The sequence below is a fragment of the Lepidochelys kempii genome, chromosome 3, assembly GCF_965140285.1.
Source record: "Lepidochelys kempii isolate rLepKem1 chromosome 3, rLepKem1.hap1, whole genome shotgun sequence".
NCBI lineage: Eukaryota > Metazoa > Chordata > Testudines > Cheloniidae > Lepidochelys > Lepidochelys kempii.
In genome coordinates, this window is record NC_136382.1 from 101,455,504 (window position 1) to 101,472,200 (window position 16,697).

Sequence of the window (16,697 nt, forward strand, 5' to 3'; positions counted from 1 at the left end):
GGAAGGAAAGAGGGAGGAGAGAGCAGTGTTTGAATTACAGGGGACTTGCGGGGGGTGGTAGGTCACCATACTACGTTTAGGGGCTACCTGCTCTCTTTTTCAAATGCACCGGTGGGTTCTCCCTGAAAGATTACACCATGCTGTTCTTGGCCCCCTTAGGGCTGGATTCCCCAGCACTGAATTGGCGGAGCTGGTGCCAAAGGACATGGAAAGGGTACTGTAGTTGAAAGTGAGGAGCTACCTCACTGCAGCCCTGCAGAACCCCTAGCACCAGGGCTCAGCCTCATGATTTTTAAGTCAATGTAATTATTTTTGTTGTCTTGCTCATCACTTGGGAATGGTTAGAGTTGGCAATACTGGTTTGTCTTTTTTTAAACAATCAGTTCTATTACTGATGAATTTTAACTGGAAGGCTTCATGGAAAAATTGAATTTTAAGGCAGGATTGATACAGAAGAAAGAGAAAGGACTTCAAAACACAAGGACTAGCATGAAAAAAAGACACAAAGATATGGTATAGAATCCAAGCCAAAAATCCACTTATATGATAATGGATTTGGCTTAATATTTGTTATGTAACTTTGAGGATAATGAATGGCATGCTGAACTGAAGAGAGGCTTTTAATCAAGTATTTGAATTTCACTTGTATTATTTTTTATTTGATTGCTTTACTGTTGGCTCACAAATTAATCCTAAACTATGATTTTCAAGTACTCTCCTTATTTTAAAACACAAAAAACCCTACATGTACTGACCACAACCAAAACTGTTTCGGAGTAGCAGCTGTGTTAGTCTGTATCCGCAAAAAGAAAAGGAGGACTTGTGGCACCTTAGAGACTAACAAATTTATTAGACCATAAGCTTTCGTGAGCTACAGCTCACTTCATCGGATGCATCAAATAAATTTGTTAGTCTCTAAGGTGCCACAAAACCAAAACTATGACCTTGATTATGCTTCTCACACTTTGATCCTGCTGAATGTGTTTCCCTGTTATTGTGACTTGCTGCAGCCCTATGACTCAGGGACTCTGATCTCATTAAAATCCTGAAACCACAGTGCCAGGTGTTCAGTTCATGCCAAGATGAAATGTTCGCTGTAGCTGAACTGAAAAAGGAGATAAAGGACTATAGCAATATTAGAAGATACGACTCACAGCAAAATGCTATCTGACAAAGAAACAAATGCACATCAAAGCAGCCAGATGGAGTTAATGGGTTTACAAACAGAGGAAATTGTTAAGAAAAAAACACTTCTGAAATATAAGATACTCTGTGGTGTAAGTAGTGACTGTTCTGTTTCTTTCAGACTTTCAGAATTCTGAATGTTGTTCTTATTGATTATAAACTTGATATTTGTTAGAGAGACGTTTCACCGTGTTTAATTTAACTATATAAACTTGTCCAGTCTATACTTAAGGGGATTGGAATTCTACAGGACGGATGCATGAACTTCTCTGGCAGGACTCTATGAATTTTATAGTATTGGTCAGGCAGCCTCAACAATATCAGAGCTATTTTGTTATCAGTATAAATCTGTACTGCATGCTTTACTGAAATACACGAACAGTTCTTTTTATGTATGGCAAAAACAAAACCTTCAGGCTTCAATGAACTGCAACACAGAACAAATAAGCTTGTGCATTCACCACCTCACTTTTATTGTAACATTATTATGTTTGTTGTATTATCCTAAGAGCCTAAAATGTATTTAGCGCTTTATATGTTACGTATTTGTTTAAAATGAGAAACGTTAACTTCTTGCGTTAGTGGCTAACGGAGCTGTGGTTTTTATTTTAGTTTATTTTTGGTCTCTGTGTATTCAGATATTTCATTAGCAAATCAGAAAACACAGTCAAATAACTGGTGAATAATGCCCTTGTACCAAGATACAGGAAAAAGTACAAAGAATAGAGATGCAGATAATATCGTCATGCCCAAATATTAAGGTATTAGGGGGTCAATTCCCCCTTCTCCCTAATGAGATTGGCTTGTAAATATAAATTTGGGGCTCTTATTTGTTTTCTCCTTTTTTTTGAGCCTTGTGGTATGCTCAGTGCACTTTTTCAAGCTTTTCTCTGTAACCAAAAAAGTCAAAATAACAAGGAGGCCTTGTGCATAAGAATGAAGTGGGTTCTAACCCACGAAAGCTTATGCCCAAATACATTTGTTAGTCTCTAAAGGGCCACAAGAACTCCTCGTTATTTTTGCTGATACAGACTAACACGGCTACCACAAAAAAGTCAAGAAACTCACTTCTAAAAGCAGGCTGGAAGGAATCTATAACACTGGAAACTTCAGTAATAGAACATAGCCATGCAGAAAAGTCTGAATGCTGCCTTGTTACCGGGTAGTCGCCACCTATTAGGAATGTATCTAAAAATAAAGTTTAAGGAGTAGAGCTGTAATTTAGCATCCAATATCAGATTGGCCCTTTGACCCACTTCATACCAGATATTCTTGATACAAGGGTACTCCCACACATATGAACTCATGTAGTACCAAGGAGCTACATTTCCAACAACGGTCAGCATTTATGAGGCCCATTACCATTAGTCTATGGGGGGATCAGCATATTCGAAAAAAGTGTCTTTTTGTGAATAAGCCATAGTCTCAGGGCCAGGGCCGGCCCACAACATTTTGGCACCTGAGGCGGGGAGCTCAAATGACGCCCCCATGCCCTCTCACTTGGGCCAAAACTTTGAAAGGTCTCAATTCTGCCTTCTTCCTATTCTACTCCTCTCATGGTACAGCTCTGCTACTTACCCCAATAAAGGAGAACTAACAACTTAAAATGCCTTGTTCAAAAATTTTAAGTAACACTTAACTTTCAAATGCCTGAACAGCAAATGTAACTTTTCTTGTCTGCATAGTAAACACTGGCATTTTTATCTGTATGAATAATCAATGTGGTGCTTTCCGTGCCTTCTTGGCTGCAAAGATTTGAACTGCTTCCTGTAAGGTCCACAGTCTGGGCCAGCTCATGCTCTATTGAGATGGTTGCAAGGCCGACCCACCTCTCCTGTGTCATTGTGGAGAATAGATGTGTTTTTATTAACTTCAGCTTGGAGCAGCTGTGTTCTCCACTGGCAACTGTTACAGGAAGTGTTCGAAGTATGCGCAGAGCAACAAAAGCATTTAGAAAGATGGTGGTGAACTTATTTGTGCACATATGTTCCAGAACAGCCTTTGGAGTTGATCCTTCTGAAATGTATCCTGAAAGGGCTTTCAGTTCATCACCTAAATCACTCGCATGAATATCGCACATGTCATCATGTGCCAACACTGTCTCTAGTGCCCTACATTGCTGGTGTAGGTCTTCTTCAGGTAGAGTGAGGTATTTTGGAATATCATACAACATCCCAAATATACTGCTGTGTTCCTTGAGCTGCATGAAACGTTCTTCAACTGACTGTATTGCACAATCTAGCAGCTGGTTAAAGAATTCAGCTTTGAATTGTTGTTTGGGGTCTCTTATGGGATTATCCCGTGCCTTGTAATCAAAATGTCTTCTTCTTCAGTGACTCTTGTATTCTTGAATGGGTGGGAAAATAGCTTTCAGTGAAATTCCTCTATATCTTCTGTGCACGCTTCAGAACGTTTTGAAATCCCTCATCTGACTGGTAAAACTGTAGGTATGATTTTGCTTTGTCCAGTTGTTCCATTGCTCCAGATATATCAACGTGAACACCTTGGAGTCTCTTGCTCACAACATTTATTTCAAACAGTATGTCATGCTACAACACAGTGAAGTTATGTATGTTTCTGGTGATTCCATTTCGCTCTGCCACTCTTCTCTCACGAACAGTTCCTGACATAGCATTATCCTCCATAATGGCAACTGTGTCATCATCTATCTTCCCAATTTGGTGTTTGTTAGGCTTTATCACCTCCACTTGACTTTCCCATTGTGTGGCACTCAGTGGTTTCAGTGTCAGAGAGGATGTTCCCAGATGTTGCTTCAAAATTTGCCATCAATGAGTTGATTCAGAGAAAAATACATAGATGCTTTGAATTACATTAAAAAAATTCAGCAGCTTCACTAGAAGCTGATGCTGCATCACTGACCATCAAGTTCAGTGAATGAGAATTGCATGGGACAAAAAAACCTCGAGGGTTTAACTCTCGGATCCATGTCTGCACTCCTCTGTTTTTTCCTCTTATGTTGGCACCATTATCGTAGCCTTGACCTCTCATGTCAGCTATCGCAATTCCCATATCTTCCAGCTTTTTAAGAAGCACATTTGTCAGACCAGCTCCTGTAGTATCATCGATGTCAATAAATTCTAGAAAATGCTCTCTGACAGTCACCGTTGCAGGGACATTTTCACTAGGTTCTGTTGTTGTTACAAAACGCACCATTAAAGTTATTTGTTCCGTATGGCTGATGTCAGGTGTGCAGTCCAGAATAACAGAGTAATATCTTGCTGACTTTAGATCTGCCACAATCTTCTGTTTGACTTCTGTTGCCAGTAACTGTATGATCTCATTTTGAATTGTTTTTCCAAGGTAGTGGTGTGTGTACATTTCTTGGGTTGTGACTCTTCTTAGATTCTCCTGGAGTACAGCCTCAAACTCAGCCATCAGCTCCACAGTTTTAAGGAAGTTTCCATTGTTTGGCACATACAGCTGATCTGAAGTGCCACGCAGTGCTAAGTTTTGGGTAGCAAGCATTCTCACAATGGCAATGAGCCTTTTCAGAACATTTTGCCAGTAAAGAGACTCTGATGCAATCTTCTTTTGATGCTGATCATCTATGGTGGCCTTTAACCTTAGTCTCATCTCAAGCTCTTTCCACCTATGGAATGCTCTCTGGTGATTTGATGCCTTCTGATGGCATACCAGATTTCTAGCCAGATTTTTCCAGTCCTTTGTTCCTGTAGAACCCAATGTGGCTGGAACATTAGACTGGAAGAGTTTGCAACAAAAACAGTATCCAGCATTCTGGGTTTTTGAGTACATAAGCCATGGCTTCTCCACTTTGTCACTATTGGGGATTTCATGCCAGTAATTTGTTGGATGGAAGCTTCTATTTTCATTGTCTTTGGGGAACATGAAGTTTTTCACTTGCTGTGGCCCATGCAGCACAAGGAAGTCCCTCAGGCTACTGCTCAAGTGGGTCCACAGTCCTGGATCATCTGGACTTAAGGAACAAAACTCAGCAGCTGCTGTTTCTTGCGCCTCCACCACACTCTTCTCTGATCTACATTTTTCTTCAGGAATGTGCATGGTTACATCCATTTGAGATGGAGATATGGATGCTGCAGGTCAGCTGCCAGGTCACCTGCATTCTGACTAACTGGAAGATCAGGCATCTTCTCACCACTCACATCCTCACTGGGGCTGGAAGTCTCACCGTGAACATTTGTGTCTATGTATCTCAGGAGAACTCCTTCCTGCTTAGATGGAAAAGCTTCCTTTGCTTTCTTTTTTTTCTGAATGCTGCCCCAGAGGGGCGTTTTCTTCTTTCATTCATGACTGCTGTTCTGTGCCAGCTATAGTGGCTCTCAACACTCAATTGAAGGGGACAAATAAGCAGGCTGGTAGCAGGGCCTGAGTGAGGGAAGATATCAGCTCCTCTCACCTTTTCTCCTGCCTGCCTGTTATGTCTCTTGTGCCCTCCTTCCTCTAGCACAGCACTCCACTATCTCTGTGCATCTAGGGCATAGAGAATACATATGCACTAGCAGCAGGCACAATTTTCTACACTCTGGTTCCTAGTGGTGGCTCTCCCGCACACAGTCTGGCACCTGAGGTGGCCACCTCAGTTCGCCTCATGGTAAGGCCAGCCCTGCTCAGGGCTATAGTTGCTTTCTAACATTAGGAATAATTGTATTTCACTAGGTTAGAGGTAGTTGTGTATTCAAATCTCTATTCCAAGCAACTCTCAAGTTATCAATCTTTGGCAGAGGTTTTGGGGCCAGAAAATCATCAAAGTATCCCACTGGCCAAGTGACTCCAGGAAGTTTCCTCCAAAATAATAAAAGTTCTGGAGGATATGGAGCTCCCAATGCATCCAATTCAAGTACATTTGTGAGTAAATGCTTTAACTGGAGTATTTCCATGCTCCAGAGCAGGGCATGCCAAATTGTTGCTGAAGATCTATGGTTTAATTTATCATTGTCAATTAGCTGTGATAATCATTATTTCTCTGTCCATCCAATCCCTCCACATGAAGGTTTTGCCTTACAGCTATTATTGTGGGAGCTCTGGAGCCATCAAATCTGTAATAATTTAACCCTACCATGCCTAAAAGGGAGAGAAGATATACCAGTTCTCATTCAATCTGAACCCAAAGTGGGTCTGTGTGGTCATATTTAATAGCCACAAAGATGACTGGCTCAATATAGAGGAGATAAGATAATTTTCCAAGTTGGGAAGACAAAATCCTCACAGAGAAAGGGGAAGCTGTAATTTGTTCAGAGCCAGTCTAGGTTTCTTACCTGCGCCCCAAAGGAACATTCTGAAAATATTGTTGAATTTCTTAAAGTAAGTTTGAGGAATAGAAATAGGGAGACCTGTCAGGACATACAAAATTCTAGGAAGAACATTCATCTTCAGTATATTAATTTTACCCCACAAACTGAGGGTTAATGAACTCCATCTCCCCAAATTGTTAGCCACTTGTGCAATAATTGGTTCTATATTTATGTTAGGGATGTCTTGAATATTACTGGGAATCAGTATTCCTAAATATTTCATATAAGAGGACTGCTATTGGAAATCCCAATTCGAGAAAAGGCCTTTATGGGCATATTTGTTAATGACTAAGATTTCTGATTTACCTCAAGAAATTTTCTATCCTGAGAGGAGTCCAAACATATTAATAGTGGTTCAAAGGTTAGGAACGGTAACCTTGGGCTTAGATACATCTACAAGAGCATCATCTGCATCTGTTTGACCACCTAGATGCCATGATTTGCTTGGGTGGCAATGTCTATGGGTTCTAAAGCGAAAACATTTACCTCTCTGTCATGGAAATGGGGTAGAAATAATACTATTGGCAACTACCCTGAAAGCTGTGATAGAGCATAAAAGCTGAATCCAAGCTATAAATTGTTTACCAAAACCAAATTTTGCTAACACATGAAAAAGTTAGTTCCAGCCTATGTGGTCAAAGGCCTTTTTGGCAGCTAAGGAAATGACAGCTAAGGGTTCTTTGGAATCTCTCAGAGCACTGATAATGTCAATCAGTTGATGCAAATTATCTAAGCTATGTCTATCACGAAGGAAGCCTGCCTGATTTATCTGTATGATGTGTTAGAGGACTTTGTCCAGCTGCATATCAAGAGTTTTAATGAGAATCTTAGTGCCACAATTGATTAAAGAAATTGGCCTGTAATTACTGCTTAGTCCAAGGTCTTTCCCAGGTTCAGGAATAACTGAAATTACAGCTTCTCTTAGAGTAGGTGGGAGAGTTTGCTCATTCTTGGCCTCATTGGACATATTCAATAATCTAGGTATTAAAGTTTCACAGAACTTTTTGTAAAATTCAGTTGGGAACCCGTCAGGAGTCTTTACGACCTTTGTTTCTTTTATAGCCTATCAGTTTCATGATTTCTAGAGGGGCATCTAAAAGTTTCTTCTGAGAGTCAGAGATCATTGACATTTTGTTTATTAATATCTAACTGTGTTGTAGATAATTTATTGCTGCTATTCATGATAGTAGCAATCTTATTTCTGTTAGCCTTTTGCTTAAGTCTGTATGCAAACAGCTTGCCCGCTCTCTTGCCAGATTTCCAGTAGTTTTGCTTCAAACAGAATAAAGGAAATTCAACCTTTTGGGACAGTTTGTTGCTTAGATTGATGAGGGTTCTGAGCTTCTCTGGGGAGGGGGCAGAAGCATAAGCTACATCCAAGGTCTTAATTTTCTTCAAATGGGTATCAATTCTATGTTCTCTCCATTTCTTTTTAAAGATGGAAGCTTTTGATTCTCGTGTCCTTGTCAAAAACTAGATAATTTTTCAGAACTGTGCACAAGTGATGGTCCTATCCATTGCTGCAGCGAGGTCCTCCTTCATATAGGTCTCCCCAAAGAGTCAGCAAACGAGCAGGTGCTCCATGGTCTGCACCTCACCGCACTGGCATATATTCGTGTCATTAGAGTCTCCTCATTTGATCATATTAGTTTTTGATCTACCAGTTTGCTTGCATGGGTGGTTCAGGCATCACCACATTGACCAGCCTGTGTCGGCCCTTCTGGGAAGGTCCTCCTGGGGTTCCAGATCTATTTCAGTGCATCTGACTGCACCCAGTCTTTCATTCCATAACCTTAGTCGTGCCTTGCTAGCTGTTGTATCCATAGGCACAACTCTTTCGCAATTTAAGGCGTTTGATTACTCCTGTGTGGCATAAGAGATGACACTGCCTCTGATGAAGGCTTTAAATTCCCCTTTGGGAAATTATTTTCCATGCACTTCTCTCTTTCCACCCTTCTTTCTTCAGTCGCTCCTTTGGGCATTTTTCCTCTGGGGCACTAGAGAAGCATCTACTTCCCTTAACCCAGCAGTGGTCCCCAGCATCTTGAAACAAGGAAAGGGATAGAAAGAAGAACTGCTACCATTAGCTTGCAGCTTGTGAGCTTGCAAAGGCAGGAGCACAGAGCTGGAGAGTAGGAGAGACACAGCAGCTACCCCTCTGAACCTGATTACATGGAGCTTGGCAGCAGTTGAGGCTGGAAAGGAGCCTCTGAGATGAACCCTGTTGTGGGGTGTTAGGGCAGATGCAGGTGGGGAAAGGGCCACAGCTGGGAGGGGGAGGAACAGAAGCCAGAGAGGGCTCATTTGTTTGTGTCATATCAGATATGAGCATCCTCCTTAGTTTCTTCTTCTGGCTCCTAGTTTCTATGGCCATTCTCAGCTAAGTTGCTGCAGTCTATTACTGAGGGAAGGGTGTAAAGTGAGATGCTCCAACTGCTATTTCCTATTGAGTCTCCTTGTTACCTTGAGAGATGAAGCTTCCAGCTCAGGAGCCTGGGAAGGGGACCTGAAATAGTCTCATGGAGAAAATGGGAGACTTAACAGGTCTGCATTGTGTCTCTACTTCGGGTAGGTAAGGAGACTGTGTGTCCTGATTGCAGATTAGGCTGAGGGAAAGGAACTGTAGCTTCTCACTTGTGGCTGTCAACCAGCATGTATCTTTAGCTGCACCGAGTCTTCTCTTTTTGCCTACCAAACACCCACAAGCCTCTCTAGCTTTCTCCCTAACCCCTAAATCACATGCTGATGTGGTTGCAGAGCAGACCTCACCAGGGTTATCCCTGTGAATGGATTACCACAATATGCTCTGTGTCGGGCTACACTAGGAAATTGCTTCTGGCAGAGAAAGTAGTTGCCTGTTTATTAATTGAGATTTCCCATGTGAGGCATGTAAAGAACATCTGTATTTCATTATAAGTACTCGTTATCAAATATTTGTCAGTTGAAACGTACATGTTTGTACAGCGCTTAGCACAATGGGGTCTTGGTTTCTGACTGGGGCTCTTAGGCACAATGATAATACAAATAATAATAATTAATAATCATCTAGAAATCTTTAAGAGGTTTTGTGCCTACTCCTGTCTACTTTTCAGACTGCATCTTAATTTTTTTTTCTATAGTTGCAATTAATTTGAGCCATTAGTCCTCTTGGTTATATTAGGGGATTGATGGCAGGGCATTCTAAGTGAGGTCTCCCAGACTCTGGAATTTATTTTCATCCTTCGTTCCCCTGAGCCTTGTGTTGATGACCCACTGGGAAAGCTCTCAGATGTATCTTCCCCCGCCCCAGCTATTTCAAGGAAGGGAGGGGGGAACTTGGGTTCTAGAGATTATGGCTGAGAGAATAGAATTTTGGTATTGAGGAAAATAGTGATTTTTTTTTATTTGATCATGGTTTAAAATCTTTTACCTATGCTAAGAGACGTGATTAAAATACAACTTTTTCAAATTATGCAAGGTGAACTGCATGCTACATTATCAATATATGCTGTACTTCTTAAGATCAAAGTGTAATCACTTCAAGGAAAATGTGCTTAACATAAGTATTTTATCAAGTGCTGCCTCCCTCCTTGGTTATGAGGAAGCTTTTTTTTAAGTGGAAAGCAAATTAATAGATTCACTGGTCCCTCCCCCCTCTGCAAGCAAATACATCCCTGCTTACCACATGGGATTACTCACAGATTAAAGGGGACAAAATTTTGTGGTAGCTTCTTGCTAAAATATAAGCAGCACATCACAAATTTTACTTTTACGCTTATAACTACAGACACTCTCACACCTCTCAACTCAGGATCTCCCCAATTTTTTCATTTGTTAGCATTCATAGATACTACTGATGTACAGCATATGTGATAAAGTTCAAAGATTCCAAGGCCAGAAGGGACCATTGTGATCATCCAGTCTGTATAACCCAGGCCATAGAACTTTCCCAAAATAATTCCTAGAGCATATCTTTGAGAACATCGAGTCTTGTTTTAAAAAGTGTCAGTGATGGAGAATCCACCATCACCCTTGATTATTTGTTTCAATGGTTAATTGCTGTCACTGTTAAAAACGTACTCTTAATTTCCTGTATGAATTTCTCTAGTTTTAACTTCCAGCCACTGGATCCTGTTATACCTCTCTCTACTAGATTGAAGCCCATTATTAAATATTTGTTTCCCATGTAGGTATTTATAGACTGTAATCAAATCACCCTTTAACCTTCTCTTTGTTAAGCTGAATCATAGGACTTGAAGGGACCTCGAGAGGTCATCTAGTATGGTCCCTTGCATTCATGGCAGGACCAAATATTATCTAGACCATTCCTGACAGATGTTTGTCTAACCTGCTCTTAAAAATCTCGAATTATGGAGATTCCACAACTTCCTTAGGCAATTTATTACAGTGCTTAACCATCCTGACAGTTAGGAAGTTTTTCCTAATATCCAACATAAACCTCCTTTGCTTCAATTTAAGCCCATTGCTTCTTGTCCTATCCTCAGAGGCTAAGAAGAACAATTCTTCTAATCTTTTACATACTTGAAAACTGTTATCATGTCCCCTCTCAGTCTCTCTCTTCCAGATTAAACAAACCCAATTTTTTCAATCTTCCCTTTTAGGACATGTTTTCTAGACCTTTAATCATTTTTGTTGCTCTTCTCTGGACTTTCTCCAGTTTGTCCACATCTTTCCTGAAACGTGGCACCCAGAACTGGACACAATACTCCAGTTGAGGCTATCAGTGTGGAATAGAGCAAAAGAATTACTTCTCGTGTCTTGCTTACAACAACTCCTGCTAATACATCGCAGAATGATGTTCGCTTTTTTTGCAACAGTGTTACACTGTTGACTCATATTTAGCTTGTGGTCCACTATGCCCCCCAGATCCCTTTCCACGGTACTCCTTCCTAGGCAGTCATTTCCCATTTAGTATGTGTGCAACTGAGTGTTCCTTCCTAAGTGGAGTACTTTGCATTTGTCCTTATTGAATTTCATCTATTTATTTCAGATCATTTCTCCAGTTTGTCCAGATCATTTTGAATTTTAATCCTATCCTCCAAAGCACTTGCAACCCCCTCCCAGTTTGGTATCATCTGCAAACTTTATCAGGGTTCTCTGTATGCCATTATTTAAATCATTGATGAAAATATTGAACAGAACCGGACCCAGAACTGATTCCTGCAGGACCCCACTCATTATGTCCTACCAGCATGACTGTGAACCACTGATAACTACTCTCTGGGAATGGTTTTCCAACCAGTTTTGTATCCATTTTATAGTAGCTCCATCTAGGTTGCATTTCCCTAGTTTGTTTATTGGAGGTCATGCAAGATAATTTCAAAAGCTTTACTAAAGTTAGGCTATACCATGTCTACTGCTTCCCCCCATCTACAAGTCTTATTACCCTGTCAAAGAAAGCTATCAGGTTGGTTTGGCATGATTTGTTCTTGAGAAATCCATGCTGACTGTTACTTATTACATTATTATCTTCTAAATCTTTGCAAATTGATTGCTTAATTTGGTCCATTATCTTTCCAGGTACAGACATTAAGCTGCCTGGTCTGTAATTCCCCGGATTGTCCTTATTTCCCTTTTTATAGATGGGCAAATATAGTGTCATTTTCCAGTCTTCTGGAATCTCTCCCATCTTCCATGACTTTTCAAATAGATTGAGCTCTTTGAGTCTATCACTGTAAGGCATGTTTTCTAATCCTTTAATCATTCATGTGGCTCTTCTCTGAACCCTCTCCAGTTTATCAACATTGTGTAAGTACCAAGGCATGGGCAGTTATGCCTAATGGTTAGAGTTGGACGCCAGAAACCAGTGCTAGGGGCAGAGCTGGATACAGAGTCATGTGCCAAGACAAAGGTCAGAGCTGGAGTCTGAGTCGGGGTAGTGTGTAGGAGCACGGTCCTGGAGTGAGATGGGAAAGCAGGAACTGAGAGCAGACAGGGATCTGAGAAAAGGAGGTTTAGAATAGCTGGGATGCAAGAACTGGCTGGAAGGCAGGGCTCAGAAATCAGGTGAGTAGGCAGAGTCCACAATAGCAGCCAGCCAAAAATTCATATAGCTACTCAGACACCTTCCTTTTGGCTTATGTAGTGCATTTGAGCTAATCAGTGGGGCTGGACATCTTCCCCAGTCAGGAGTTTCATGAGCAAAGCTCTTGGTGAGCTAAAGCTCCACCAGTCCCTTTCTCCACAGGTTCCAGATAGCTGCCAGGTGGCAGCCATGGTTTGAGCACTGCCTGGGGAGCTGCGGGCCTGGCTCTGAGACCCCCAATCCCTCACACATCCTTCTTGAATTGTGGGCACCAGTCCTGGACACAATATTCCAATACCGGACACACAAGGCCAAATACAGAAGTATAATAACCTCTCTAATCTTACTTAAGAGTTTCCTGTTTATGGAACCCAAGATTGCATTAGCTCCTTTGGTCACAGCATTGCACTGGGCGGTCATGTTCAGCTGATTATCCACCACAACCCCCTAATCTTTTTCAGAGTCACTGCTTCCCAGCATAAAGTCCCCCATTCTGTAAGTATGGCCTACATTTTTTGTTCTACTTACTTAAGCCAATGCCTTACATAGGATACAGGACTGTAGGTTCCTTGTGTTACTGCTGAGTAAAATAAAGGGCTACGCTGGCTCTATGGGCTACAACACTTACATTTAGCTATATTAAAATGCATATTGTTTGCTTGTGCCCAGTTTACCAAGTGATCCAGATCGCTCTGAATCAGTGACCTGTCCTCTTCATTATTTACCACTCCCCCAATTTTTGTGTCACCTGCAAATGAAATACCTCACAGTATATGACTTTTTTGTGACAGGTTCTTTTAGTCTCTTTGGTGGTTATATCACTTGGACTAGGCTTGGGACTAGGACTAAAACATGAAGACCAAGTACAAGGTACGTTTACAATATTTTCAGTACAGTGTTAATTTACACTTCCATCCAGCAAAGCATTTAAACAGAGGATGACTTATAATTTCACTAAAAATAAACCGTGGGTGCTCAACACTTGTGAAAATTAGGCCCTAGGTTTCTCAGGGTGCGCAACATAAAAAGAAAGCCGCCAAAATTGGTGGACAGCTTTAAAAAATTTGGCCAGTATGTGAGTCACATTATCATGCTGCATTATGAAAGATAGTCTGGATTAAGATCTGAGGATGATGGGCCAAGTAAGTATACAGCAGTTCCCAACTGACACTTGTCTGAACTTTCCATTCCATGAGAAAATTTGCTATTTAGACTTTTCATCCTGATTCAATACAAAAACATATTGAAATGTCCGAATTTCCCATATGATGGAAATTCTGATTTTTGATCAGCTCTAATTACTAATGAGAACTAGTCTAGTTAGAATGCAGTGTAGAATGCAATGCTGTCTGGAGGACAACAATTCCATTTCATGGCATTTCTTGAGGTTTCAAAATTTGTTTTCATTCTGCACTGGAACAAAATCAAAACCTTTGGAATGCTTTTGGAAAATGGAAATACATTGAAACATCTGTTTTCAGATTGAAAGCCTGAGCTTTTCAATTCGGTCTCTCTTTTGTCAGAAGTGACCAGAGAATTCTTGATCCAAAAAAGGCCCTTTCACACAAAAACTTTGCTGAAACTGATATGCCTCCATAAAACATTTTGGCTTTGACAAAACAACTTACTTTGATGACATTTTATTTTGTCAAAAATGTCCCAACCGGCTCAGTGAAATGTCAACAATTGGATAGATTCATTTAAAACAAATTCTATCTGTGCAGCCACAGAATGATGATGAAATGTTTTTTCCTCATTCTTATGGTATCTATATTAATGTGTTAAACTTGTTTTCCTACTCTTCCCCACTCATTATTTTTCTTGCTTGTTTCCTTCTTCTGGAGTCTTGTGATATTCTTTGTAACTATGACGATGAACTGTAGTTACTCTTCAGTGACTCTTAACCAAATAGTATGATGTATTCTCAACTTGCCATGTATCATTTATGGACATGTAGAGCCTGATTCGCCATTGCTTTCCACCTTGAGGAATCAATTATGCCTGCACAAAATTAATGCAAAGTGGTGTAAAATGTTAGCAGATCAGAATACCATCTTTTATAATCACTTTGCCCTGGTGTATTTGACTGCAAGCTGCAGGGCAATTGTGAATCAAGCCCATTTACTCTTACTTCTTTCATTATGACTGGCCTAGCTTATGAAATAGTAACACAATAGCAAGCAGTTGCAGTACAAAGTCAGAGATATTAAATCTTATGAAAATGACTTTGATCCTATGGGATAAACTTAAGTATTCAGAGTAAATTTCAGGATAGCTCCCATAATAATTCTGCAATATCTCAAGTTTTTGAAAAATATAATTAGATTTCTGCACCTGAATATTCTATTGTTCCATTATATAGTCTCTAAACAAATAATAAAAAGGAATTTAATATTGTTAAGAGTATGAAAACTTGCATTTCAAATAGAAAAAAAGGATGACACTGCTCCTGATTTAGGCTATATCTACACTGCACAGTTAACCTGGTGACTGGCATTTGGGTTAGTCTAGCCTGGGTGTGAGCACTAACACAGCAAAGCCATATTTGCATTACTATGTCCTAACTGTCGCTGCACTTGTCCGTGTGTGTCTGGGGGCATATGCCATGGTTCTTTGTTGTGAGAAACTCTAGGAGTCTTTCTCAGTCTCTTGTTGGAAAGCTTGTTTGTCCTTCAGGGAGAATTGTGGGAAGGGCAGTGGAGGACTGTTAACACTCAAGTGGTTTTGCTGGCATCTCATTGCACAGTGAGCAGGTGCCAGCCCAAGTTAGAGTAGAACCCAACTTGGGCTCTAACCCACACACCTCAGCTAGGTAAACAAGCTGGGCTTAAAGCACCTCCAAACCTGGGTCAGAGATTTTTCTGTGTGGATGGTAGGGGGGTTGGGCTAAAACCAGATAAACCCAGATTAACTGTGCAGTGTAGACATACCCTGAGACTCAGCATGTTAAATGCAAAATAACTTAAATTCAGTTAGGTCCATTCCACCCTTCTTCACAATTTAGGGTGGTTGAAAGTCCCAAGAACAAGGTCAGACATTCAATGGATTATTCATGTAGGAAAACAAGGTAGGATTACCTTTTCATATTGGGTGAATGTAAATACATCCATTAAAATCAGCAGCAGCCAAACCCTCTTTTAACAGACTAGAACTCAACTAGAAAACACTTGACAAATTGTCAGTGATGGGGAATAGAGAAGTGTACATTTGCAAAATGTGCACCTGCATTTTTGCAAATGTGGTGGAACTGTAAATCTGGGTAGTTGCACGTCTACGTCATAAATTGCTGGTTCAAATATGACACTTTGAGGTACAAATGCTCTGATCTGTATCTACAATACATTTACAGGTGCATGCTTTTTATTGGCTACCTTTTTGGTTCCAGATGAAGTTGGGCTTGACTTATAAAGCCCTAAATGGCTTGGGGCTTCACAGTGTGAGAGAACTCTCTCCCTGTGTGTTATTGCCATAGCTTTGGTGACTAAAGGCACTCAAACCTCCAAACTTAATTTTAGGACTGGATAGGATCTGAGAAAGGGGAAGGGCAAACTAATTTTTAAGAAAGAGTCCCCTTTAAGAAGACCTCCAAACTGATCCTGCCCCAGTTCTGGTCTCCCATGTTTAAGAAGGATGAATTCAAACTGGAACAGGTACAGAGAAGGGCTACTAGGGTGATCCGAGGAATGGAAAACCTGTCTTATGAAAGGAAACTCAAGGAGCTTGGGTTGTTTAGCCTAACCAAAAGAAGGTTGAGGTGAGATATGATTACTCTCTATAAATATATCAGAGGGATAAATACCGGAGAGGGAGAGGAATTATTTAAGATCAGTACCAGTGTGGACACAAGAACAAATGGATATAAACTGGCCATCGGGAAGTTTAGACTTGAAATTAGATGAAGGTTTCTAACCATCAGAGGAGTGAAGTTCTGGAATAGCCTTCCAAGGGAAGCAGTGGGGGCAAAAGACCTATCTGGCTTCAAGATTAAACTCCATAAGTTTATGGAGGAGATGGTATGATGGGATAACATGATTTTGGCAATTAATTAATCTTTAACTATTCATGGTAAATAGGCCCAATGGCCTGTGATGGGATGTTAGATGGGGTGGGATCTGAGTTACTACAGAGAATTCTTTCCTGGATATCTGGCTGGTGAATTTTGCCCACATGCTCAGGGTTTCAGCTGATCGCCATAT

The 16,697-nt window shown here is 40.7% G+C and overlaps 1 protein-coding gene across 5 annotated transcripts in view; it reads left to right on the forward strand.

Annotated features, from left to right (window-relative positions):
• The first annotated feature begins 1,067 nt into the window (after positions 1–1,067).
• The window catches only part of ENPP3 (ectonucleotide pyrophosphatase/phosphodiesterase 3), an 86,070-nt gene continuing 70,440 nt past the window's right edge, over positions 1,068–16,697 (forward strand). For all 5 annotated transcript variants that reach the window (XM_073337330.2, XM_073337331.2, XM_073337332.2 and 2 more), the window contains exons 1-2: positions 1,068–1,277; positions 13,293–13,371. In XM_073337330.2, coding sequence (XP_073193431.2) covers positions 1,161–1,277; positions 13,293–13,371 — 196 coding nt within the window. In that variant the 5' untranslated portion in view covers positions 1,068–1,160. The remainder of the gene's footprint in view (positions 1,278–13,292; positions 13,372–16,697) is intronic.